This window comes from Triplophysa rosa, linkage group LG6, assembly GCF_024868665.1.
Source record: "Triplophysa rosa linkage group LG6, Trosa_1v2, whole genome shotgun sequence".
Taxonomy (NCBI): Eukaryota; Metazoa; Chordata; class Actinopteri; order Cypriniformes; family Nemacheilidae; genus Triplophysa; species Triplophysa rosa.
In genome coordinates, this window is record NC_079895.1 from 10,105,939 (window position 1) to 10,132,099 (window position 26,161).

General features: G+C 39.3%; 1 protein-coding gene across 2 annotated transcripts in view; it reads right to left on the reverse strand.

Moving 5' to 3' along the window:
- The window catches only part of clybl (citrate lyase beta like), a 65,497-nt gene that overhangs the window by 30,914 nt on the left and 8,422 nt on the right, over window positions 1-26,161 (reverse strand). For both annotated transcript variants that reach the window (XM_057336956.1, XM_057336955.1), the window contains exon 2: window positions 475-685. In XM_057336956.1, the coding sequence (XP_057192939.1) occupies window positions 475-685 (211 nt within the window). The remainder of the gene's footprint in view (window positions 1-474; window positions 686-26,161) is intronic.

The following is a 26,161-nucleotide window of genomic DNA, read 5'->3' on the forward strand; positions in this document are numbered from 1 at the left end:
CAGGGGTCATAGTTTAGCTGTCTGTCAAACTCTTTTTTTCCCCACTCAAGCAGGAACAGCCTCTGGCCATATCAATCATCTTTATTAACATGACTTAAAAACCTTTGTTACCAGACTCCTTTCCACCGCTTCTCCTTTAGCTCCTGCACCAATCACAATTTCATGGAGAGGTAAACAGGGCCAATTGGCTGGCTGTGTGGGCGGGTCGAGAATGCTTTTAACCTGCAGCATCTGCTGACTTCCCGCTGTTTGCTCTGTGTGAAGTGGGCACCTTGTTTCAAGGGAATGTGATAGGGGGGCATTTTTGCCTTTATTGGCACATAATGGGACGGAAATGTGCTCGTTTTAGGCAATGCGCTTAGGCAGCTTTCTTTGGAGCGATTAAGGATCAGCACCTGGCTAAAAGAGAGCTTTGAATGATGAGGATTTTGAGGTTACGTCAGGTGTTGGGTAAAGAATGGGGGTAGTCGGTACCTTCATGTTGAGGGCGACCCCATCCTCACAGTCGAGAACGGCACAGTCCACGTTCAGCGAAGTCAGTTTCTGCAGTTTTCTCTCATCGTTGCCCGGCACGTAGAGAACGGCGCGGCGAGGTATGTACTTTAGGGAGGTTCCAGAAGTATGGTGGGCACGCTGATTACTTTGACACCAGGGCACCGCTGCCAAGAGTCGCCGACTGATCCCCCTGAGAAAATACACATTTAAACACACAAATTGAATATACTGTGAAACTGTATTTGCATAGTTACCATTGTAAAAGTTCAGTTAAAAAAAGTTTTTGAGACATTTTCAATTAATCTCAAAGCCCTCCAGACACTTCATTTCTCTTACAAATCTTCACAAACTGACAAAACAAGGTTTGTTTTCCTCTTTGTCTCCTAATGGATAAGCACCGTTGACCTGAGGCTCTTATCTTTGACAACTTCAGAGCGAACGCTTCTTCTTTCATGCTAATTCACAACGGCTCAGCAAGCACAGCTGAAAAAAAACTATTTAAAGCCAAGCCAATACGGATTACAAACCCCACCACAACAATCATAACTTAAAGGTATAGTTCTCCAAAAAATGAAAATTCTGTCATCATTTACTCACCCTGTATCCTTTCAAACCTGCATGACGTTCTTTCTTCTGCAGAACACAAAAGAAGATATTTTTGTTGGTAACCGAACGGCACCCATTGATTTGCATTGGTTTTGTGTGCATACAATAGAAGTGAATGGGTACCACCGTTGTTTGGTTACCAACATTCTTTAAAATACCTTCTTTTGTGTTCTGCAGAAGAAAGAAAGTCATACAGGTTTGAAATGAAAAGAGGGGGGGGGTAAATGATGACATGATTTTTTATTTTTGGGGTGAACTATCCCTTTTGGTAAATTACTTCTTAGCATTTATTTAAACAGAGACACCCAAAATTTCTGTTCCTCTAGTCGAGATGCTCTTTTACGACTTCAAACACATTTCATCACTAATAACCACACACACATTTAATTGTTTTCTTCTGCAAATCAGGATGTTCAAACAATTAGCCTTAATAAATGCGACAAATAATTGGTATCACATACAAGTAATTACCTCCAACAACATTTGTTGGTTCCTGCTCATGAAGGGACTGTATGAGTTGACTGTATTCCTTTCCTCCTTGAAATAAAGAAGGGGGTAGCAGAGTGATTTTGGGGAGGTGCGGGGGTTTAAGAATTCTCTTTGGGTCTTTGTTGTCGAAAGAAGCTAAAGTCACATCAATATCCACTTAATCCCATCTTTCAAGCTTACAATTGCCCTCAAGAACCAAGCAGGCATATTCTCGACCGAGATGATGTAGCTACACCGGGCAATTAAAAGCAATTCAGGTAGTTATGGCTGTGAGTGGGCCTAAGTACACAGAGTCTCAGTAGGGATTCTCATTCTATAGTGTGCAGATTTGGTCAGTGGCACTACCACAACATGCAGGAAAAGGAGGAAATGAAAAAAAACTACTGCACTTAGTATGAGGAGAGAAAGAGAGGGGAGAGGAACTTGCTATTAGTCAATACCTCAAAGCTTACAATGCCCGAATTGGCAATAAAGAATCTAAACAGTGAAATTGTAGGCAATGTGTGTAGGAGGTTGAAAAGACATGGGTAAAACAAAAGGGGAGGGAGGATCCAATTTAAATCATCTAAATTCGACGCATACTGCTGCAGGGTGAAATGTTAAAAAGGCATTTTAAGTAGGCACTTGAAAAAGAAATAAATTACCTTGTAAGTAGGAGGCTTACAAAACGACAGCACTTGTAATTAAAGAATAGATTTCATAAAGGTAAAGAAAAATAACTCCATGGGGGAAGAGGGGTTTTCATGATGGATCTTTATCAGAGAGAGAGAGAGAGAGAGAGAGAGAGAGAGAGAGAGAGAGAGAGAGAGAGAGAGAGAGAGAGAGCGCAGATCGCTTGATGGAGGTATGAGGGGTCTAATAGAGAGACACCATTCAGCGCTACTCTCTCTATGCCTTTTTAAACACAGTGGGGGTCTCACTTTGCTTCAACCTAGCTGCCATGGGGAAAGAGAGAAGTTTGCTGTGTTTAGTTGTTAGTGTTGCTTTTATGTTCGAAGGAGATAGAGGAGGAAAAGACAAACCGGTCAAATCAGTAAAGGTTTTGGCGTTTTCAAAAGCACAGGGCTAACCCTCACACGTGTGCTGTGGTCGACCGTGATGGTGTGTGTTCAGCAGGGGAGCCCTTTGACTGTGTGTTCCTAAGCTGTAGACATGTACATGACAGGGTTCTAGACTCATTTTTCCCAAGTGCGACTCACTTTCTCAGTTGGTCGCACCAACTTACAATTTGGTCGCACCCTTTTTTATGGTAATCATAATGACCTTGCGTAATGACCTCAGTTGATGAATCGTGCTGTTAATTTGTCACTCTGTCTTTTAAAATAGTTAGATATAGACCGCTTCATATTTGCACTTTTACGCTTGCGAGCGCAATAAATGCAAAGAAACTTTGTATTTGTTATTTTATACAGTTGTAATTATTTAGTTTTATATTCAAGTGATATATTTGCTATGAAATGATCTGACACAAATATAACCTGTCACTCTTCACAATCCTCCTTTATTGCCCTCTTCGCAAAAAGCTGTATTTTTGCCACTGGCCTTCTTTATTTTTTACCACATAAAATTAAATTAAATTAGCTACTGTAGCTTAAAACTCAAAAGTAACTCGGAACTAAATTATTATAAATGTACTTTATTACTACACATTGTCATAAATAAACTTTTAATACTAAATCTTATAAGCCACTCTTGTTAAATGGTCTAAGCACGCTTGTATTCCGAGGTGTCTTGAGTGACTGATTTGATGGGTTTAGACAGTGAGTCTCTTGAGTTCAGTGTTTGATATACGAGTTGTTTCAACAAAATGAATCGGTTCAAAAGAGTCATTACGTCGCAAATCGGACATTAGCGGAAATTGACGCGCTGTTGGTTATTCACAGCTGTTAGGACATCGCAAAAGATAGAAGTTAACAAGGAAACTTGATTTTTACTTTATGTCGGCTGTATGTGCAGAGCACTTGTCAGGGAAGAAAAGGCAACATGTTTTTGAGCACATTCACACCCAGCTGTCATTCAGGTAAAAATATTCTCAAAATGCACCATGTGAAACATTTGATTCCGACCTTGCTTTTGATTAACGTGTGAGGGAGAGACCGATGTGTTCGACTTCATTAATCGCTGCGCAGAACGATCGGAATATGACATCAATGTTCCGTGAGAGCGTTTTAAAAGCATATGGAGCAGTCTGTCCCGTAGTGCTTTTATGCGGTTCGGTTTGCGCAACACCAAATGAAGTCAAACACACACTTTAGTTTAGAGACAGATGGAGTGCACAAGCTCTCTGCTCGCTTCCTGCACTTATCACAAGCGCGTCATTCACCACTCATAAATCACATTAAATGTTAAATAAATCTTTGGCTTTAAAATTCGTTTTACGCACTCGCACCAATGCGACCCTGTGAAATTTTTCCTCGCACATTATTAAAAAACGATCGCATTTGCGAGCATTTTGGTCGCAGTCTAGAGCCCTGCATGACCATGTTATCACTTTTAATAACAAGAGATTTCATCCAAGCTGCATGAAGACACACAGATGATTGTAACAATAATAAGAAACATATTCTCCCACATTCTCTTTGACTTAAATATGGTTTTAGCGGCAACAACATAAACATTGAGTGGCCCAAACTTAACTTCCGGTAGACCGCTGCAAAGAATCAATAACTGTTGAGTAGTTTTAATTTAATTGAATACAATGAATATACAATAAAATATGAATATAAATTAAATGTATAATTAATTGTTATATTATAACCAAACACAGAACGGAAGTTAACTTTGGGTCAAGCACGTGCGTCTGATGAAACCATCTATAGGTTAGAGATTTTTGTCTTAAAAAATAACCGAAGGTGAAGTCAAGTACAAACTGAGAAAACTGTCAAAGTGCACCAATTAACCTGCATTCACCCACATTAATTTCCTGTCAAAACTGTAAATCATCCGGTGATGGTTTGTCGGTCTTAGCTGGTTTAAACTGGTCTCCAGGCTGACCAAGCTGGTTAAGCTGGTCAACCAGCTGGTCTCCTAGGCAACAAGCAGACCAGCTTAACAAAGAAACCATTTTTAGCTTTATTTTGTTTATTTAGCATGAATTATAGAAACTGCTTGATCTATTTATTATATTATTATATTTTAAACGTGGCAAAACAATCTCATCAACCTTTGAAAAGCTCTTCTTAACTTCAATCCTCACTTTAGTTTCTTTAATTATAATACATTTTTATGATGAAAAAAAGCTTACTTTAAAACTGAATAAAACCAAAAGAATACCTTAATTAAGAAAAGGGTCAGTGGTTTGAATTCCACTTAGCACATTTGAAATCCCCCCCATTTTTTTAAGCGCTTTTTATTCAGCCCAGAGCATTAAAATTCACTCTGACAAAGGAATTTAATTCTCAAGTGGAGGAATTGATTGACAGACCAGCCAAAAAAAAAGTGATATTTGAACTCAGAAATGATCTCAGCAACACAGCCATGTCACCCAGCGAAACACTTTTGTATCCATTAATAAAATAAAAATATAAACGCTTTTCAAAATCTCATAGTTTATAGACCGTTTCATCAGACGCGTGCGCCTGACCCCCAGTTAACTTCCGGTTTGTGTTTGGCTAGAGTCTAATAATATAGCTATTTATATTTTATTGAATTTATGTTCATATTCATTTATATTATTATTTTATTGTATAATAATTGTATTAAATATTTTTTTTTACATTTTGTTGTATGTTCATTTTACTAAATAAACTATTTGTTGAATGGGTCCTGTAGTTTTGACCCATTTAAACAAACAGTATGGTACATTGACATCTAGCGGTTGAGCTTGGTATCGGAGTCTAAATTCAACATATTGGAGAGACAAGTTTAGCCAAGTAACGGTTCTTCTCGGTTTCTTTTGATTGTTATCAGAAATAATCTACAGGCACTCTGTTGTTTGTGAATGTGTAACGGAAATTCAGTTGGGGTCACAAAAGAGAGCATGCGCAGTAACGTTTGTTTATGTTGTTAAGATGAAACAGTCTATAATATAGCACTTTTAAGTTATAATAACTGCTATGCTGAAACACTGCAAAGCTAATTAGCATTAGCTAATGGAGTAGCATGCACTGTTGGCTTACTTAGCCGTGGAAGTCTTAAAACTTTGTTGCATACCACTTTTACATTATAAACCAACCTAAAATTCCACTTAACAATGTCTAATGAGATTTTTATACGAATATTTAACATGGCAATTCATTCACTGAGCTCACCGCAGGAAAATGAGCTTATCTCCCAGTGATTTATTTGATTACATGATTTGGCCGTTTCTCATTTGGACCCGCACTTAGCTAAGAAAACTCTGAAATTAATAAGCGCAATGGTAACTCAAGTGGCCAATATTATGTGTACAATAAATCACATAAAAAGCAACACAGACCATGAGCAATAAAAACAAGAAGCAATAAATGTTATTACAGCGCTACGGCAGCTCTGGAACCATTTGGAGAGAGCCGGTCTTCCCAACCAGATCCATACAGAGCTTCCGAGATACGCAATCTGGACCATTTTATTGATACATCTGTCCGGCATTTTGCCTTGTCATTAAACTATGATATATGCTTTATAAGTTCAGCAATCCCTGATGTATACAACATTTCTGCAGTCCTCAGTTTTCGGACTTGAAAGGCTATGATAACACGAGGCAGTTAGCTTAGCAGTTAGTGGATTTACTGGTGAGAGTTCTGAGGTTTTCTGCTCTTTGCTGTTTTTATATGCTTCAACACAGGCCTGGTCCTCATTATATGCAAGTCTGGGTTCCCTACATTAGGAGGCCGGAGAGAATACAGAATCCACTGGTGTTTTGGTCAGACATTGATACTCGCCTGTAGCTGACTGATATGCTACAACTGCCTGAACAAACTCTGAAATGCAGATGCGTTAGAATTAAAAAGACCATAAACATTTCTCTTTAACTGTTCTTATGCAATCTTAGGTGACTTTACTTTCTTCTAAATTTGAGATTAGACCACAAGTAGAAGGTGAGGGTATTTATGGGGTCATATGCCCTCAGTTTCAAAATGCCAAATTACCGGGAAACATGATTTAAAGATTTACTGCAAGACTGTAACATCTGCTTAAGTAGCCATTATAATTCTCCTAATGATACTGTAGCCGAACAAACTCAGATACACTCATTTAACCGCCCACTGAGTTTGTCCAAACTAAAAACATGCTGGTGACATTTTGAATAATATGTGCTACAATACAACTTTAGATTAAGCGTGCATTTTATGATAAAACCAAAAGACCAGCGTTTTATCTTTTCTTACACTGACTAAACAAACGATGTGCCAAATCGTCCTCAAAGAAGCTATGAAAATCACATAAAAAACTTTTAGTCGACATAGTAATAAAAATATCAGTTTCCGTACAAAATAAAGAGAATTACGTTTTGTTTTGGCTGTCTGCTGCAGCATTGCATTTCCTTTAAACTCCTCTGTTTCATGTATTCATAAACAGCTCTGGACACGGAACCATGGATAAATATGTTGTCCAATTTAACCCCCCCTCACTTTCCTGTCTCATACAAGTCAACTGCAGTCCTCTCAATATGCAGATTTAACAATTATTTCCAGCGTCTGGCAGCAACAACAGTAGCTGTGTCTAAAATGCACAAAATTAAAGATTTGTGTTTCTACTCTGCGATAATCAGCATCTTTTTAATATGCAAACTATTTTCAGGATCTGTCGCGTTCTGGCTTTTAAATTAAATTTGGAATTGGGGGGGTAGAAGGATGAAACAGAAGGGGGGAAACCACAACACACAAATCAATGCTATGATGCATAAACATGAAATAGTTTGGAAGACGGAGAAAAAAACAAACGGTCAAGGAGTCATCAATATTTATCCCATTTCCAGGCCTTGTCTTGCCCCCCGCCTCTTCTTGGCACCAGGCTAAAACAATCCCAGTAAAAGCTGCTTCTCAGCATGGGATCGGTCTTGTTTTTTTAGCCTGAGACACGAGGGCCAGCGTTAAAAATCCGGCCAAATTAACCATAGGGCATTGATGATGGTCAGGAAGACAAACTGAAACTCTCTTCTCTGCCTTACCATCTCTCCCTCCTGTCCCTCAAGGGGCTGTCAGACATATCTGATCCTCTCGTAACAGGATCAGCTGGTGGCTGGTGACCTTGGCAACAGTATCTTAGAAGTCTTCTGTTCTCCGTTTTTCCATCGTCCCATCGCCGCTGCTTCATTAGAGTGGATTTTACACCCTAATCTGCACAATGAGGCTGAAGTCATAGCAGTTATGCGCACTGGCCAACGCATCTACCTGTAATCCTTCTGGAATAGGGCTGCTCACTCTTTCTTTCTGTTCTTCCACAAAGCTGCACACACACAAAGACTGACAAACCGCAAACTCTAAGCTCTAATTCTTCTCCACACAAAGGCTCAGACTACAGACAGCTCAGCTGTCAAGCATCAGAGTGTTTTTGTTTCCTGGACTAAAGACTCATGACTGCCTGCCCACAGCACAAGAAACGTCTATATCCAATTCACTTCACCAGAGCGGAGACGGCAAAATAATGACGGCAAGACATTGACAAAATCTGGTCGGTCCCAAACACACTTTTGCCAGGAGCTGCAGATGCGGGCGCTAATAAACACGTGAAAAAACGAAAGTTACAACCCGATGTGAGAAACCAACTGCCCTGATGCATTCTCTTTCACAGCAGGTTGGAAACTGAAAATTTCCCATAAATTTTTCTTTAGAAATAATTGAGAAAGCTCCATCAAAAGGAGGGAGCAAGTGTAGGGTGTGGGGAGGGCAACGGGGTTACCTTTTAACTTAGCATTTTTATTGACTCCGGGAAAACAAAATAAGGAATCCTACTAAGAGTGTGCACTCGGCAATAGCCATTCAGGCCTTTGGAGCTCCATTGTAGCACTTTGAAGGGTCTGAAAGGAAACCCCACTGGTGAAAATCCAGTGGAACATCTCCACAACAGAGCACAACTGTTCCCTTTTGGTTTGAATGGGAGGGAGATAAAAGGGGAGATGGACTTCTGAGGTACAGCCAGAAACAAAGGCAACAAAAGTGCTGATCATGAGGGAAAGACACAACTCGTTGCGGCGGAGGGGCGCGGAGAAAAGGAGATGTAGACAATGGCCCTCACGGCCAAATGACACACTGAAGAACTGAAAAATCTACACAAGAAGTGCTTCCCTCCCCACTTCGCAAAAACCCACAAGGAACTGCTGGATGGCCGAGGGGTTGGGGCGTCTAACAGGCGATGGGGACGAGGGAGAGAAACAAACGCAAGACTGACAGCGGAATATGGGCAGAGGAGTGAAGAAAACTGAAACAGTCAAAGAACCTGACTAGAAGAGGGTGACACCATCGTAAGTGCGTTTTTGAAGGAAAGACGAAAGAAGAAAGAGGCCGACTGACAGACAGACAGTATGAGAGAGAGAGAGAAAGTCGCTCCTGTCTGGTTAGGCACTTTAAAGGTGACGCTGGATTCCCGATGCATTCCCACAGCGAGAGCTCTGCCACAGCGGCACTACTCCTGATGCCCGCTCTGTTCTTTTCCAGGACTTTTGAAGTACCTCTTTGTGCATCAACACAATTAGCTTTTAACCCCCGGAGTAACATTCATCCCCAACCACTCGCCCATTCAACATGTGGATGACTCTTAAAGAGCCGTTAGCCTTCATCTCGTCCTGACAAAAAGCCCTCGTGACTCCAGACACAAATAAGGCCAATCTATAATTATCATGCCCTCCGCTAACATTTCCCCCGCTTATTGCAGACACTTTGTTGGAACAGAAAAGATTCTTTTAGCGGAGCCAGGGTGTGCTGTCCATTTTAATAAGTGGCAGGGCTTCATTTACAGTTAAATCGTGTCACCTCCAAGACTGAGAGCATCTGAATACAAGCGGGCGAGGAGGAAAGGGGGGACTGATTTGTTTGACATGTTTTTATAAAATCTTTCCAAACGATGGCTGCCTCCCCCCACACCGGGTCATTTGCATGCTCCGGCACACAGCCTCGGCCTGAAAGATTAATGCTGATATGCATACAGAAAGAACAATTTTGAGATATGCATAACGTAGTTTGGAATGTTGTGTGCGTGCCTGTCCTTAGAACTTAAAAGTAAAGAAGCATAAAGATCAACTATCATAGTTCAGAGTAACGTTTAATTTAAGAAATGATTCAAACATGAATAAATACTTTAATGACAAGATGTAAATATCTGCCCTTGTAAAACACCGCAATATTGTGGGTGGTTGCTAACTGGCCTAAGTCAAAAAACAAATTGGATGAAAAAAGCACGCAATCTTATCCATGACCTCTACATTTCATCTTTGCAAAAACCACAAATAAGATAATGAATCAAACAGTATTTTACATGTCCAAAAAAATTCAAAAACTGATATTTTACAATATTATACACCGATACTGATAATAACAGATCTGAGCATTCCCAGGCAAACAGTTTTGCCGATCAAGTCACTGCTCCGGTGAAGCACTGCCCCAAGCAATGGAGAGGAGCCACTTTTAACTCACGACTCTTTCTTTTCCTCTCACTTTAGCTGATTAATGGATCAACGCTGTAATTGATTAGCGGCAAGGTGTGAATTTAACCAGAGTTCAGCAGCAATAATAGTCTCCTGACAATAGCAGCCGACGTAAAATGTAAAATGATAGCCTGCAGCCTGATGGCCATCAAAGGAGCGCAGCCCACATAAAGGGGCCGGCTATTCTCTGGAGCGCTGAATTTCTCTGGGCCCTTTTCTCTTGGTAATGCTGTCAGTTTAACTGACAGGAACTATTATGGACGGTGCTTGTCAGCTCACCTTCATAAAACAAGCTATAAAACAGCAAATAACAGGCTTATATGGCTTCATTATCTGAGGCACTCTAAATCACAGTGGAGGCGCTGGGTTCTCGCGCGTGTGCGTACCGTCCCTTCGGCTAAACCCTCAACTGAGAGGGCAGACGGGGCGTTTTGAGAGAGTAAAAGAGAGAGAGACAGAGAGAGTTGAGCGGGTCAGTCTCTTCTGTAAGGACTAATAAACCTCATCCTTTTCATCAGCCACGACGCAGAGAGAAGCTCCTCACCATGTTCACCGATCATTATCCGACACGTTATTAATTAGCCCACATCCATTCGCCTATAGTTCTGAACCGATGCGATCAGGGGCACCCGACGTTAAGATAAAACGTTCTCACAGCGGGATGCAGCCAAAGTGGAGAGAACGAAAAAGGGAGAATAGATCGAGAAACAAAGAGAAAATAAAAAACCAACACAATGTTAATAAAAGTAGCGCTCTGGTGAAATTATTTGAGACGTAACGTGAGGAAGCGGGTGGCCGAGGCACAGATGGAGATTGCATCTGGGAGAGGAAACCTTTTGCCACTGCAGCATGCTTGACGAGCGATCGCTTTTATTTATTTCATGCAAATAGATCCGGGCCTTTACTAACCTGACAGCGGGGGCCGCGAGGTGTAGGCCGTCGAGGCGCTGAGCATTTTTCACTGCTCGCCGAGGTGCTGCAGGGTTGCACTGTGGGATAGGTGGAGGTTTAACTGGATTTTGTATCATTTGTATCAAAACATTTCAGCTCAGAGTTGGGCTGTCACAATAAAGTTTTCACTATGCGATTATTGTGGCCAAAAGATTTATAACTTCTACATAAAAGTCAAATTCATCTTTGAATTTTTTTATTTTCTGTTTTTTATCAATCACACTCAAAATAAGAGTGTAGGGAGGATCTTAGGGCAACATTTTTTAAATTATTTAAAATATTATGATACATGTAGAATTAACACAATATCGGTAATCATGATATTTAATATGGCTGTTATTGTCAATACTAGTATATTGAGAAACCTAAGGTTGTGCAATTGATCGTAATTGATCATAGTTGTAAATTTAGGCAAAAACAAAATAATCAAGGTGAAATTATTATTGAATGCCACTTACATAAAAAAAATTCATAAAGTTAAAAAGTTATTTGTTTACGTTGTTTCAAAAGTCAGCGAGGAATCAAGTTAAATAACCGCGATATCAATATTGGGCAAAATATCGTGATTATGATTTTTGAGTTTCAGTTTGATTGGCTAATTTTACCAAAACTGTCACTATATTTCTGCACGCCCTCATCCAGTCTTTAAGTGGAACAACAAAAATATTGTTGTTTTGTGTACATTTGAAAACAGTCGTTAAAATGAATATGAATGAAATTAGAAAATAATTGAAGGGGACAACAAATCAGTTTCACTGATAGTCTGCCTTCGGCTGAGATAAACAAATGAGGTAATTGTTTGGCAAACAGTGCGATCTGAGCGGTGTGGTTGCAATTGTTTTAGCAGCAACAGTGAGCGGAAGACAGAGAAAGAGGAGGAACCAGAGGACAGTGTGACTGTCTCTTTAAATGGAGAGAGCAAGAGAGAGAAAGAGAGTCACAAGTTGAGAGGGTTTGACTGATTAGTGTTTGTTTTAAACAGCAGTGCCATGATTGACGAGTCACTGCCAGAAGCCCCAGAGTTGTCCCTTACAATGTCTCTCACACACACACACACACACACACGCACACGCACACGCACACGCACACACACACACACACACACACACACACACACACACACACACACACACACACGAACAACAAAAGAAGGAGACATTAACTCAAACAACATTACATTTTCTGAAAAAATAATGGTTACCCAAACATTTCTTCATCCACCCAAAAAAAACACAAGCTATTGCTAAGCAACTATGGCCCAGTTTCACAGACGAGGCTTAAAACTAGTCCCAGACTAAAATGAATGTTTGACCTGTCTTAACTGAATATAACTTGCCCAGAAATATCTTAAAATATGTTACTGCCATTGTTTTGTCTCAAGATGCACACCAGTAATGTATTCTTCTAAGGCATTTTTATAAAAGTGACATAAATGTCTTAATTCAACTAAGGCATAGTCCTGGCTTAAACTAAACCGTGTCTGTGAAACCGGGCCTATATATTTTAACTCATGTCCATAACACAAACACTGCAAAACACAAATAATTAAAGTTTGCCCAAATCTCTTAGCAACACACCAAACCTGTTTAAAAAAAAAGTCATCACAGATGTGCAGGTGCGTGTATGTATAAACATGTGACCACGTACCCATGAACTCTTGCATGCACCCACACACAGCTGGCAAAACAAATCTAACCTACATACAATCTCAGAGGAAGCACACACACACATACACACACTCTGTAAAGACGACTCTTATACTCATTCAGTTCCAGACGGGCATTGCTTTGTCATACCTCTGCTCTCGACAGGCCCTGCCGTCTCCACGCCACGCTCAACTCTTCTGGCTGTGCTCCAGAGCACCTCAAACACACGCCTCGCTCTCTCCCTCCGCCATATGGACAGATCGGAGCCCTTTGTAGTCATCTCTCTATGGAGGGCCTACCTGACTAAAGCCCAGCGGACTGCGAACTGCAGGGACGAGCAAGCCGGCGCCTCCGACTGGCTCTTAAACACGCCGTAACACTAACCATCTGACTGGCGTAACACTAGTAGTACCCTTCACACACAGACACACCAGACGGATATATCATGAGTACTGTACTGTAAAGGTTTTCAACTGCTTTTACAGATCTATGTTTTAGAGAAGATTGAATGTAATGCAAATTGTGAAGGAAAATAAATTCTATAAAGAGGATATGACGGTGCCACAAATGCCCCATTTGGTGTTGATTCTCCTCCTTTATTTTCGTACAAACTCAAATCCATCCAAAGTCTTTCAACAACTGTACACACAAGAACTGAGGAGATATTTAACATCCTGTCATCATTTATTCACCCCCAAGCTGTAAAGAACCTGTATGACTTTATTCTATGAAACACAAAACAGGACATTTTGAGAAATGTCTTAGTGGTTTGTGTCCATCAATAGAAGTCAATGGGGGCCAATGTTGTTTGGTTGCCAAAAGATGAGTAAATAAAAGTGAAGCGTGCAACACTTCAAAAATGCTAACCATTCTGACTAAGGCCAGAACACTGTAGTGGTCATAATTTCAAACAATGACCAATGAATTATATTATCCCACACAGATAAATAAAAATGTGATTAGTTTCATGAGCCCTTTTAGTCTGTTCCTCATCAAAACATCAAAGCTCCTGAAGGTTCAGAAGATTTTCCTTTCATGCCCCATGGAAGACAGAAAGCCATACAGGTTTGGAATCACATGACTGTGTTATATTTTTGGGGTGAACATTAAGTCATCAGAATGCTTACAGAACAACTATTGTCAGGAGGCAGGACCCATAGCGCTGTGTGCGTAGGGGGAAAGATGGATGACCTAGCTGCACCGCAGGTTGCTGAGGCCCATGGCATGGCATGTGAATACTGGACAAATAGTGAGAATGTAGTCAAAAACAGAGAGACACATATTAGCACAGGTAAAATCTTTCCGTACCAGCTCAAAGCTAACTGGATATCTGGGTTTGGAACAGAAGTAGACCAAATCAAACAATCAGCTTTGTTCTGACTTTGTATTCAGGTGTCATGTTTGTGTGACAATTTGCTCTGCTTTTGGAGGCAGCTCCATCTAATCCAAAACACTTCCTCTAAAGCGTCAAGGCACCAGCCGGATTGGTTTACTCCGCCCTCTAGTGGTAGAACAGAGAACAGCAGGTGTTTCTGTTGCATCGCCTGAAAAATGTTTTATGGTACAGCAAAATATTGCAAAGTGTTTCTTTTAGTATAAATGTTGGCAATTAAGGATTAAAAAATGAAAAAGTGAAGAAAAATTAACCATTTTTACTAATTGTTTTCTACAGTACAACCTATATTATTTCACACTATTAAAGCAAAATGTGTAATTTATTATAATGCCATTCTTATTTTAATCAAGCAATGCTGAGATTGATCATGTTCTATAATTTTTGTAAATTAATAAGAAACTGAAATCTCATAATTTGCAGTTTAGCAGCTTTTAAATTTAATCATTTAATAATAATATAATTTTATATATTACATAAATTAATTAATTTATTTTATGTATGTTTAGAAATCAAGATAAAAATGTAAAAACATAAATCAGCTCAGGTTTTCAATCAGACATGAGCTGGGAGAAATATAGTGGCTATAAATGGTTTAAAATCACATTTCCTTAAATTGGCCAGATGAACCAGAATGCAGTCAGACACTGAAAATGAGAGGTGCATTTTTCACGGGTGTCCCGTGCGAAAAAGGCACCCAAAGACGACACGGAACCGGCTACTGCCATTACTCAACAAAGAGCCTGTGACACACACTGACCCTGGGGTGAGCGGGTAGAGTGAAACCTGTCATGAACTATGCGCATTTACAGCATTATTACACATTTACGCAGGATTCAGATCCTCTCAGGCATGAATGTTTCCACCAGACCTGCAATAATAACATCTAAACAGCTAATATCAACAGGACAACCATCCAAATGGTGCACGCATGGCTGGTGCAGAGCTATAACTCCGTATCAAGCCAAATTTGTGTGACTGGTCTCATACACATCTATTAGAATTTATAATCGCAGTATAGTGGTGGAATAATATGTGACCCAGTCTGTGAAAATCAGCCTGAAGTCTCCAAATCTAATTTTGGGATAACGAGCATCAAAGTTTGATTTCAACAATTTCACTATAATTTCAATTTTTACTCAGTCAATATTACAGATATCAAGATTATATTTTCACAGAATGTTACTCACATCTTATGTTAGATTTTATGTAGAAAAAAGTCAATCACAAAATGACGTTAGCTGGGTTTTTGCAGACTGGTTTGCATATTTAAGGGCGTTAAGATCAACCAAAACTGAATATTGTGTAATGATTTAGTCACCCCTTTTTTGTTACCAAGCCTTATCGCTTATGATTACGTTTTAAAGGTTGTTCTTATTCTTCTCTTCCACACAATAAAAGTGGATGGGGCAAGGGGTTGTAAAGCTCAAAAATGAACAAAAAAGCTGTTGAACAAAAACAATTCATCACTGATGAATATACAATAAATATTAATATAAAACATAGTGTTATATTACTAGCCACTAGCTAACCGATAAACAAACACAGACAGGAAGTTAACTACGGGCCAGGTGTGTCTATTGAAACAGTCTATAGTCTAAATAGTCTGAAGTCACAACATAGCTTGTGTGATAATCAGACTGTAAGTCATTAAGCTCTTCAATTTTTGACCTGAAAGTTGTGGTCACCATTTACATTCATTGTATGGCAGAAAGCTTGGACATTCTACTTAAAAAAGCTCTTCATGCAGATTTTAAAAGATGCTGAGTAAATAATCATATGATAATAAAAGATTTTTAATAATGATTTTTGATTTCTAACTAAATCATAAATTAATAGCAAAATCTCTCTAAGCAAATAAAGAAGAATCTGTTGAAGTTTCTTTATTGGACCATCAGAGAGCAAGGGTATTGTTGTGTGCGTATATGCGTTTGTGTGTTTGTGAGCGTGTGACCCAGCAGCCTCTGTGACTGCAATAGCACAGGCAGGACTCCCCCACCCACCGCCCTCCCTTCGGCCCAGTCCAGATCCTTTAATTAATACTGGCTTAGACCCGATTGCTTTTGACACTACAGGGAGTTTCCTGAGGCCCAGCCTACTTTTGCCCCACAACACAGTGACCGAATCCACAGAGGCCGCCCACCTCCACTCACATACAGGACCTTGTGAGGACAGTAATTAAAATCCAACCATATTCTAGTTAAGAATTAACTCAAATAACAGCCTTTGGTTCATACAGTCTGTCTCGAGTGGGTAAAATAACGAGGTTCAGCCTTTAACAATGTCCGGCACGCTCTGAATGAGTGTGACGGCGGGAAACGTGTTAACTCACAGAACATACGGCCTGAATTTCGGTCTAACCTGTGAACTACAATCTGTGCCAAATGCACAGCTGAAAACTTAATTTCCTCTATAATTTAAGGCTCTGGGTTCGTGTAAACCACAGAGGGACATAAGCTAAACATTTTCTCTCAGGTTAACCACAGTGACAGCCGTAGCACTAGGGTAGCAAATCCAGCAAACCGACATTTATCGCTGCCACATTTTCACCCAGCGAGCCTCACGAGGAGGAGTGGTGAGCGTTCGTTGCAGCACAGTAGCGTACGGCGCTCCACGTGGGGCCAGCACGTGCGTGTCAGACATCCAACTTCGCTCTGTGTGTAGTAGCCGCTGCGATCCTGAGATCTGCGGTCTGTACGATACAGTGCTTCACGCCAAACATATCATTACATCAGATGTCTTACCGTACAAGCAATGTTTGTTATAAATACTTCACTTTAGATACTTTATAGTGTTGTTATTCAAACTGGAGTAGCATGTGAATGTCTAAGCAGAATTCTCAGCAGATGTGTATTTCTGGAAGGTAAATACTGGGTATTGTTTAATTAGTGTGACAATAGAAACATGACAGAAGGCTACGGTTGTAATCCAACGTTCCAAACCACTAAAACCAGTCTATATACATACAGAATCGAACAGAATCTGGAATACAAATGCCGAGCGGAGGGCAGGAGAGAATAAAAGTGAACGTGGAAAGGCAGAGCGGAGGTGGGAGGGTGGAAAAGGGCAGCATGTTTGTTTTCTTGCCTCTGGCTAATGAATTTACTAAACTGCCAGGTGGATGCAAATAGCGGAGCAGGCGCCTCAACCCAGCAGACAGCAAACTTCACATCTGTAGAAACGCCGCAGTAAATCCAGAAGGCCTACATCAGTGTGTAACCGAGGGGGCAGGGGGGCTAAATAACCCTAAGGAGAAACGCATACAGTCAAATAACTCTTTAAAACAGACTGTCAACAGATTACAGCTAACACCAAACAGCTAAGTGGAGTTCCACAGGGCACAGGAGTTTGTTTTATTAAACGATGGTCCTCTTATTCAACATTACCAACTCTGTTCAAACAGCAACATTGGACAGGCTAAATATTCGAATATGCATGGAGGGATGACCCAGACAGTTAGCACACAAGATATCTGCTCCAGTTTAATACAAACTAGAGTGGGCAAGTTACACAGCACGAAGGCTTAAAAAAGTGTAAAATGTTACAAACATGTAATTGAAATGCTTCTGATTCCTTAAAGCTGCAATCTGCAAAAAAATGACAACAATCAGTTATTGAGCATGTGCATGAAAAGTTATTATTTTAATCCGTCTCTTTTCATTACAGCGATTCACAATAGTGAGCTTATGATGTAAGTTGAGTTGTTTGGTCAAATTTCACAGGAAATGTATTTTAAAGGAACAGTTCCCCCAAAAATGAAATTATGTTACACAGAATAAAAGTTTTGTGACTTCTGAGTTCTATTGCATTGATTGTTTTTTTTTTCTTTGGTACTGTCCTATGGTTATTTTTAGTTCTTTTAGTTATGGTAAATGAACCTTAAAGGAACAGTTCACCCAAAAATGAAAGTTCTGTCTTCATTTAATCTCCCTCAAGTTGTTCCAAATCAGTAGGAAGAAATGCTTGTAACCAAACTGTTCTTGGCCACCATTAACTACCATAGTAGGAAAAATAATTATGTATTTATAAATGTATAATATCTTTATAAATATTTGTGAATTTCTTTGTTCTTTTGAACACGAAAGAAGATATTTTGGAGAATGTAGGAAACCGTTCTGGGGCACTTTTGACTACCGTTGTAATTTTTCCTACTATGGTAGTCAATTTTGTTCATTAGAACAAAAAAAATGTATAGATTTGGAACAACACGAGGGTGAGTAAATGATAACAGAACTTTCATTTTGAGGTGAACTATCCGTTTAAGTCATTTTAATTCAACCCACATAAAGATGAGTATGCAGCATAACCTGGATTTTTATGTTTCAAATTGAGATGGTAATATAGAGGAAAGTTACGGACTGCAGCTTTAAATAACTTTAATAAAAGACTGTTGTTAATTTAAGAGTAAAAGAAACCCTCACGAAACAAAAACTATACATACTGGAAAACATACACTGGAAATATACTGGAATATACTGGAAAATATACTAGAAATATACCGGAAAACATAATGCAATACATTAAATAATACAGTATATTTCCATATATTGGAAATTGTGTTTTTTTCAATATATGAAAAGCATTAATTCCTTATGTATTATTCAATATATTATAATATATTAACAATGTATTACAAAGCATTTAAATAACCAATATATTTAATCACTAAATATATTACTTCATATATCAAATGAGATCATATATTAATAGATAATATTTAGGAAAATATATTTTCTTTGTGTATGAGAATCTAAATTACACTTAGAAATGTATATAAACGATTTAAAAAAGTGTTAGACGAGAGTACGTTTGACTTTTGCCTCAGCTCATCTGGTTGCAGGGCTGCAAGAAATACAATGCAACACAAAATACATGAAATTTAATGTAGCATTGTAGAAAAACTATAGCTGCATTACTGTCATGCTACTGATAAAACAATAGTGCAGCTACTCTCTTAAAAATAAAGTTCCTCCTCAGTAGTGTCAGATTCTAATACGGTCAGTAAAATTTAATTCTCACATGATCTCCAGTTAGGTAAATAAAGTCTAGATAATCAGTATGGTGGAGAGAGGGTGATAGAAAGGGAGGGATAGAAGCTGTTGTGCTTGGCTGTGGGCAGCATCCAACCACCTCCCTTCCTTCTCAACCCCACCTGGGCAAAAATTTTCCACCACCTGATACACATCAACACGGAAAATACGCATCAAGCATTTAGAGCAGGTACGCAAACCTGTGTCTTTGGCTGAGAAAGGATTTATATAAAATAACACTGGCTGCGGTGACTTTGAAAGCCAGAGAAAAGCAAGGCCAGGAGCGTCTTTCACTGGAATCCAGCATTGGCACCTTCGGTTAACTTGCTAACCGCCGGCAGCACGGCTCACGGCTGAGAGGAAATTATTTGAAAAGGTTCCATATTATATTTCAGAAGCTTTCCTGTGCAGGCGGAATATCGCGCGCTAATGATGGAAACTTCAACCGAGTAACACCCAGGTCAGGCAGGATGGTACTGAACACACGCTATTTTGCTTGGATAAAACTGGCATTTTCAAAACAAACCATCTAATGGTGGCGTCACTTGATAACCTATATCGTTATTGTTTGTGCTTTGACAGGACTCCAAAAATAGACGGGACTGCATCACCCTACACCCACCTCCGCAAGTCAAACCACAAACAAAACCGAGCACCGTTAGCAGCGAGTTTTAGAACTGAGCTTTACCACAGAGTAACTTTAATGAAGTCCGGCTGCGTCACCTTAAAGGAAGAGCAGCAAACTGGTTTCAATTTAGACTTGTAAGGGACAGAAGCTTTCCAAAATCCCAGGCCTCATGACTTCCTTCCGTGGATGTAGAGGAATGCTGCGTCTGGCTTTATGCACTGCTGTAGGACTACAATAAAGCCAGTAGAAGCGAAGGGGGGCACGTTTTTAACCTCATCTATGAGAGCTACCGAAGCCTGGGAAAAAACGTAAGCAGACGCAGAGCTGTAATCTAAAGTTGACCCCTATAAATCGTTACCTAGAAAACCATCACGCGTCTAATGACATACAAGGGCAACATATGATGGCAAAGAGTATATGTGGTTCAATTCTGAAAACAAGTCATCAAATATAATAGAGTCTTTCTGTCTAAATCAACCCGCCAAACATTTACCAAGACAATTATGCTAAGGCAGGCAAAGAATAAAAATCTAACTACCTTTGAAATTGGTGTGTCAAAGGCACTTGGCACTTACAGGCCAAAATGCTAAAAAATAGCGATGCAACCCAACCCAACTAAAAGTCTGTATGTGTACCTACTGTAACACACAAATGAAAACTTACAAAAAACAAATGACAAACTAAACTGCAAAATGAACAGATATTTACTAAGCCAGTGCGAGGCTTGACTTCAATAAAACAATATAGAAATAAGTAATATTAAAACCTTTTTAATATTCTGTAAAAAGTTCTGTGCTTGTTATGTATTTCAATGCTTTATTCAGCAACAGTGTTTCTCAATAATCCTCCTTTGTCAGCTTTTTCTCAAATATATTTATATAGTTGATTAATTAAGAATAACTCAATAGTTGAATCTGTATATTGTAAAGTATTCACTTAAATTTGACTAAAATGACTGACAGCCCTTAAACAAACAACAAAGTTAAATGCTTCAGTAAAATGAGCACCAAAAAAGTGACCCGCTGTCATGGCAACGAAAACCAGACAAAGGGGCGAAATCTAAAAATCTTGTTCAAAGCAAGCTCGCCGTAGCCTGTATCAAACGTGCAGTGGTTAAATCAGTGGAACAAGAAGTCCCTTTTCTGACCACGGCTGTATCCTGTATTTTCCAATTATCACCTTTTAAAGGCCAGCTGGGTGCATTCCAAACCATCAGGGGGCAATTCCATTTGCATTGCTCTGAGACAAAGTCATGCTCAAGTACGCTCGTAGTAAAGTTCATTAGGAGTGGAGAGACACCATCATTGCTTTCATTATTTTGGGAACAGGTTTCCTCATTTTCTGATCCTGGGCCTGTGTTATTGATCCAATCTTTCGCGCTCTCTCAGCTATAACACCAATCAGAATCTGCACAAAATCGGAGTCCTGAATGCAAGCCACAGGGAAATATACTTCATTAAACGGGGGAGAAAATTGTCATTCAGGATAAACTGGGCGGTTGCTTTACGTCAGTTTTTCTCTGCCCTATACAGCAGTAAATGTCTTGTTTTTAGCAATGAATATGACATCTGTTTATATTTGTATAAACACTGATACATGTCTTGAAATATCAGCACTTCAAGTCATTATGTTTATGGTTTAAAAACCATAATCAAGTATCGTAAGTTTTGGGCTCAGTTAAATAATGATCATGGTACAGTAAATGTGACATTTGCTACCGTAGGTTTTTGCAGTATTTGACCTTATATAACATCATGTTCTATAATTGTTGTTAAAGGGACAGTTCACCCAAAAATGAAAATTCTGTCATCATTTACTCACCCTCAGATTGTTCCAAACCTGTATATATATTTTTTTGCTGAACACACAGGAAGATATTTGGAAGAATGTCAGATCTCATGCCCCATTGATTCCCATAGTATTTATTTTCCCTATGGCAGTAAATGGGGGATGAGATCTGACATTCTTCCAAATATCTTCCTGAGTGTTCAGCAGAACTAAGAAACTTATACCGGTTTGGAACAATTTAAGGGTGAGTAAATGATGACAGAATTTTCATTTTTGGGTGAAGTATCCCTGTAATAAATGAAAACCAATAAAAATAAGTGGAATTGGGAAGCACAATATTGAATTAAAATGTTATATATTAAATAAATACGATTAAGCTTTTCAAAAATAAATTTGAAATATTAAAAAAATACAATTTATATAACAACATATGTTTGGTAACCCACACACATAATACGTTAATGAAATATACACATTAGTGTTTTCAATCATTTTAATACATTGTGGTATTCATTTTTCATCCATTTTTTAATTCAAAGAACAGCTTCTGCTAAATCATTGCTGGTTCTGCAGTGTAAAATTCTGCTATTGACTATGAAAAAAGGCCTTGCATAACTCAGGGACTTAAACACTACCTCGTCTGTGAGCTACATTCAGTATCTGAGCCTATAAAGTCTTACCCCTACAACATAATTTACTTCAAAATTAATTTTCGAGTTTAGAAAGACCCTGCTGTGGTGCAATTCGGCTGCCGTACAAAAAAAATCTGCAACGCTCACGGGTAGTTTCGCCTGTGCAAGCGTAAAAAGTCAACACGACCCCAGGCCAACATAATAGCAGATCAAACACAATGTACAAAAGAAAAGAAACAAACAATGGGCACCAGTTCGCACTGGCAAAGATATATCTAAATCAGGAAGCTACCGTGTGAATGGAGAATAGGGGGACAAAGCCCCGCTTTGAGCTTTCGCAGAGTCGTGGCCCCTGATCTGTCCAGACAGAGGGAAGGGGCCGAGGTGTGAAGGAGGAGAGAGACGAGGGCCCCTGGGACATGCACCCACCTCCACACCAGCAGCCTTTTAATGTACTGTGTCTAATGTGCCCATTTATGTTTTGGGGAACAGTGCACAGACTCAGGTTTTTGGGAGGCCTCGGGGCGAAGAGCATGGCTATCACCTATCCCAACAGCTGGGGCCCAGAAGGGTAAACAAAGGCCCATAGGAAGTAGCGCATGGTTGCAGCCGGGTCTGAAAGGCATGTGTTTACTGCGGTCTGACAACAAGCAGAGCGAGATGGATATCACGTGCCACATCCAAGTAAAAAAGAACAAGGAAGACAAACAAAAGGAAAACAAAATATTGAACAGAATCCAAGAAGACATCCCAACAGGTGTCCAAAACAGGAGGGAGCTGACTTTTTTGCTGTTACATTAAAAACAAACCCATCCCTGACGCATGGACCACAAGAAAGGCCCCCAAATGTTGTTTTGTTGCATTTCATATTTAGTGTCCAGTTGCCTTAATTTGCAATCTTGTGATGGGCTCATTGTCAAATGGACAGATCAAAGCTGTGCCAACTGGACCAAGGGGGGTTTGTGGGGACAAGTCAGAGCCTAAAATTAAAGGCCTCAAAACGCTGTTACTTCAAAGGCTTTGGTGCCATTCCCAGGTCGTCACTTTCAAATGACCTGGGGCCTCATGTATCAAAGCCGCGTACGCACAAAAACTTTGCGTACACCAGCTTTCACACTCACGGTCGGGTGTACTAACAGTGAAATTAACGTGAGAATGCGAGTTCCTCCACGCCAACTTCATGTCTGGCATGAGTTTTTTTGTGCGTACGCACATTTAGATCTTTGTCCGTACGCAATGTTTTAGTATGGAATCAACGCAAGTCTTTGAACATGAGGCCCCAGGGGCATCATTTATAACTATCGCATACACATAAAACATGCCCTGAAAGAGGCGTACGACTTCCAACGCAAAAGATGGGATTTATAAAAACAAACTTGACGGAAAAATTTGCGCACCTGCACGCAAACTCTGACCCATGCGTATGCACATTCTGGAGACAAGGGGCGACACAAATGGTGAGTTAGTGAACTTAGATTGCAGAAAGTAGGCCTAAGTGTAGGGCAGAAACGATTCCTCGAGTAACTCGAGTAATTCGAATACAAAAAATCATCGAGGCAATTTTTGTTGCCTCGTTTAATCCATTTAACTACAGTACACATGGAGCACTACGTTTCCCCACAGACCATTATTACTGACGCACAGCCCGCTAAACTCTTCATGTTACGGGGCTCTCAAGTCTCACGAATTCACCGCGAGACACATGCATTTTAGTCTGTTCACACGCTCACACATATTTCTCATGCTGATAAATAAGTGATAGCTTATTGAAATGGTGAACTGCTATTTTACTTTATTTAACTGCTAGTTTTAGTCTATTTTGCGAGTGAAACTTGTTTTCCGGCTGCACTGAGTCTATAAAACTAGATGCGGTCTAGTGGATGCCGAATCCTGTTATTTACACATGTCATCTGTCTGTTCTGCGTGTCTGCGTGAATGAACTGCACAGTTTAACGTGCTACACGTGTGATGCTCATGAATTTGTCTGCGTCTGCGCTGTATGAGGACATGAACACATGAACTTCATCTCCAGAGTTGCTCTGAGAGTTTATTTCAGAACATTTTACTGAGTGAAGCTAACACACTAAAAAAAAGCGTAATCCGACGACCTTACAAAATAAAAGTCTGGTTAACTCAGTATTTTTATGTGGACAAATATATTACTATTTAATAGTAAAAAAAGAAACTAAAACTAATTTAGATAAACTAAATGCATCATGCATAAGCTGAATTTAGTTGTTTAGTTGAAATTATTCTTTCTATTTTTATTAATGTTTCTTATTTATACATTTGTATTAGGCCTATATTGCATTTTGAATGGCAATGGAATGTACTAAATGGGTTTAGTTTTCACAGATATTAATGTATGCAATTTCAGCAATAAATATGTTAATTTTTCTAAAAATGAAACAAATTAGTTGTTCATTTTAAGAGACCTGTCTTGTTTTCTCTTGTATATTTAGAGTTTGCTCTTTAATAAAGAAAAAGTACTTATTATCCAAATACCCGATTAATCGATAGAAAAATCAGTAGAATACTCGATTACTTAAATAATCGATAGCTGCAGCCCTACGTAAGTGTGAAAACAATTATAGGCATTAATGCCTCACACACATTTATTTTGACCTCATATCCGTTAAAGATCCACATTATCACGAAGATTAAATCTGCAGAGTTATTTGCGCTTGTATTGAGTGATTGTTTAATGCACCTTCTTCTAAAATCCAACTCAATCTTAAATAAAAATTCAATCTAAATATTTAATCAGCGCTGTCTCACCATCACACTATGAGCGCATGAGGAGGAGATCATCTGACTGAATAGGGACAGCTTCAAATACGATAACTGCAGAACACAGTGTAAATAAATACTAAATATATTTTCCTTAAATACTGTGCATAATCATCAAATGTCAAAGTCTGGAATACAGACATTAAGCTCTCGCACAATCATTTCTCTTTATGTACAAGTTATCAGACCTAACAATGATCATAACAAAACCGGAATGAAGAAACATTCGTCTTTTACAATTATGTCTTCAAATTTGATCTCAGGTGAAGGACACCGCTGATTAATGAGGTGATTTTAATGAGGTGTTAAAGATCAGTCTAAATGCTGTAAACATTTAAATGCTGCAGAGACCTTTGGCTTTAATATAATAATAATTATTATTAATAATAATTATAACAATTACTAATTTGGAAATCTCAGTGAATTTCATGTGTGGCCATTTGTGATTTCGTTACGGAGATAAAGGATCGGAATCGGGTGTTTTCGGCAGTTTTACATCATTTTTTGCTATTTTTCTATGGCATCTGACAGCGGTTGGACCCGGAAATGGTACCATTATGGTGCGTGACGTCAGGCTTAACAAGCGGATTGGTGCCAGGCTTATTAATATAGGAATCAGCATTCATGAGGTGCTTTGCATTGACTATTTATGGGTAAAAATGGGCATGTACAGGGCGGGATATGAGGCTGATTCACGTATACTCACTTGCAGGTGATCTATGATTTATAAAGTGAATATTGCTTACAGGTGTGCGTACGCACGGTTTTATAAATCTGAATATTTTTTGGCGTACGCTATTTTTGGTTTTCGGCTGCACGTACACTTTTAGTAAGGATCCTACACACAGTTTTATAAATGAGACCCCTTCTCTGTAATTCACATGTCTCCATAATCATCGCCCTTCGTGCCGACAGAAAACAAATCCTTTCGGATCAGACAGATGATTTAAAAAGGAAGGCTGTGGCAGCACCAATTTCAGTTCAATTTCTGTTTGTCGGCCGGTCGGGAAGGTTAAACCATTTAGAGGACCCTTTCAGACAAGATAGGTACGGAGAACCGCCGCTGGCTGATTCACACTTTTCTTTGTTCTCAAGTGACAAAAATGTGTCATAAGTTGTGTCATCATCTGATAGAAAGAATATGTGTAAA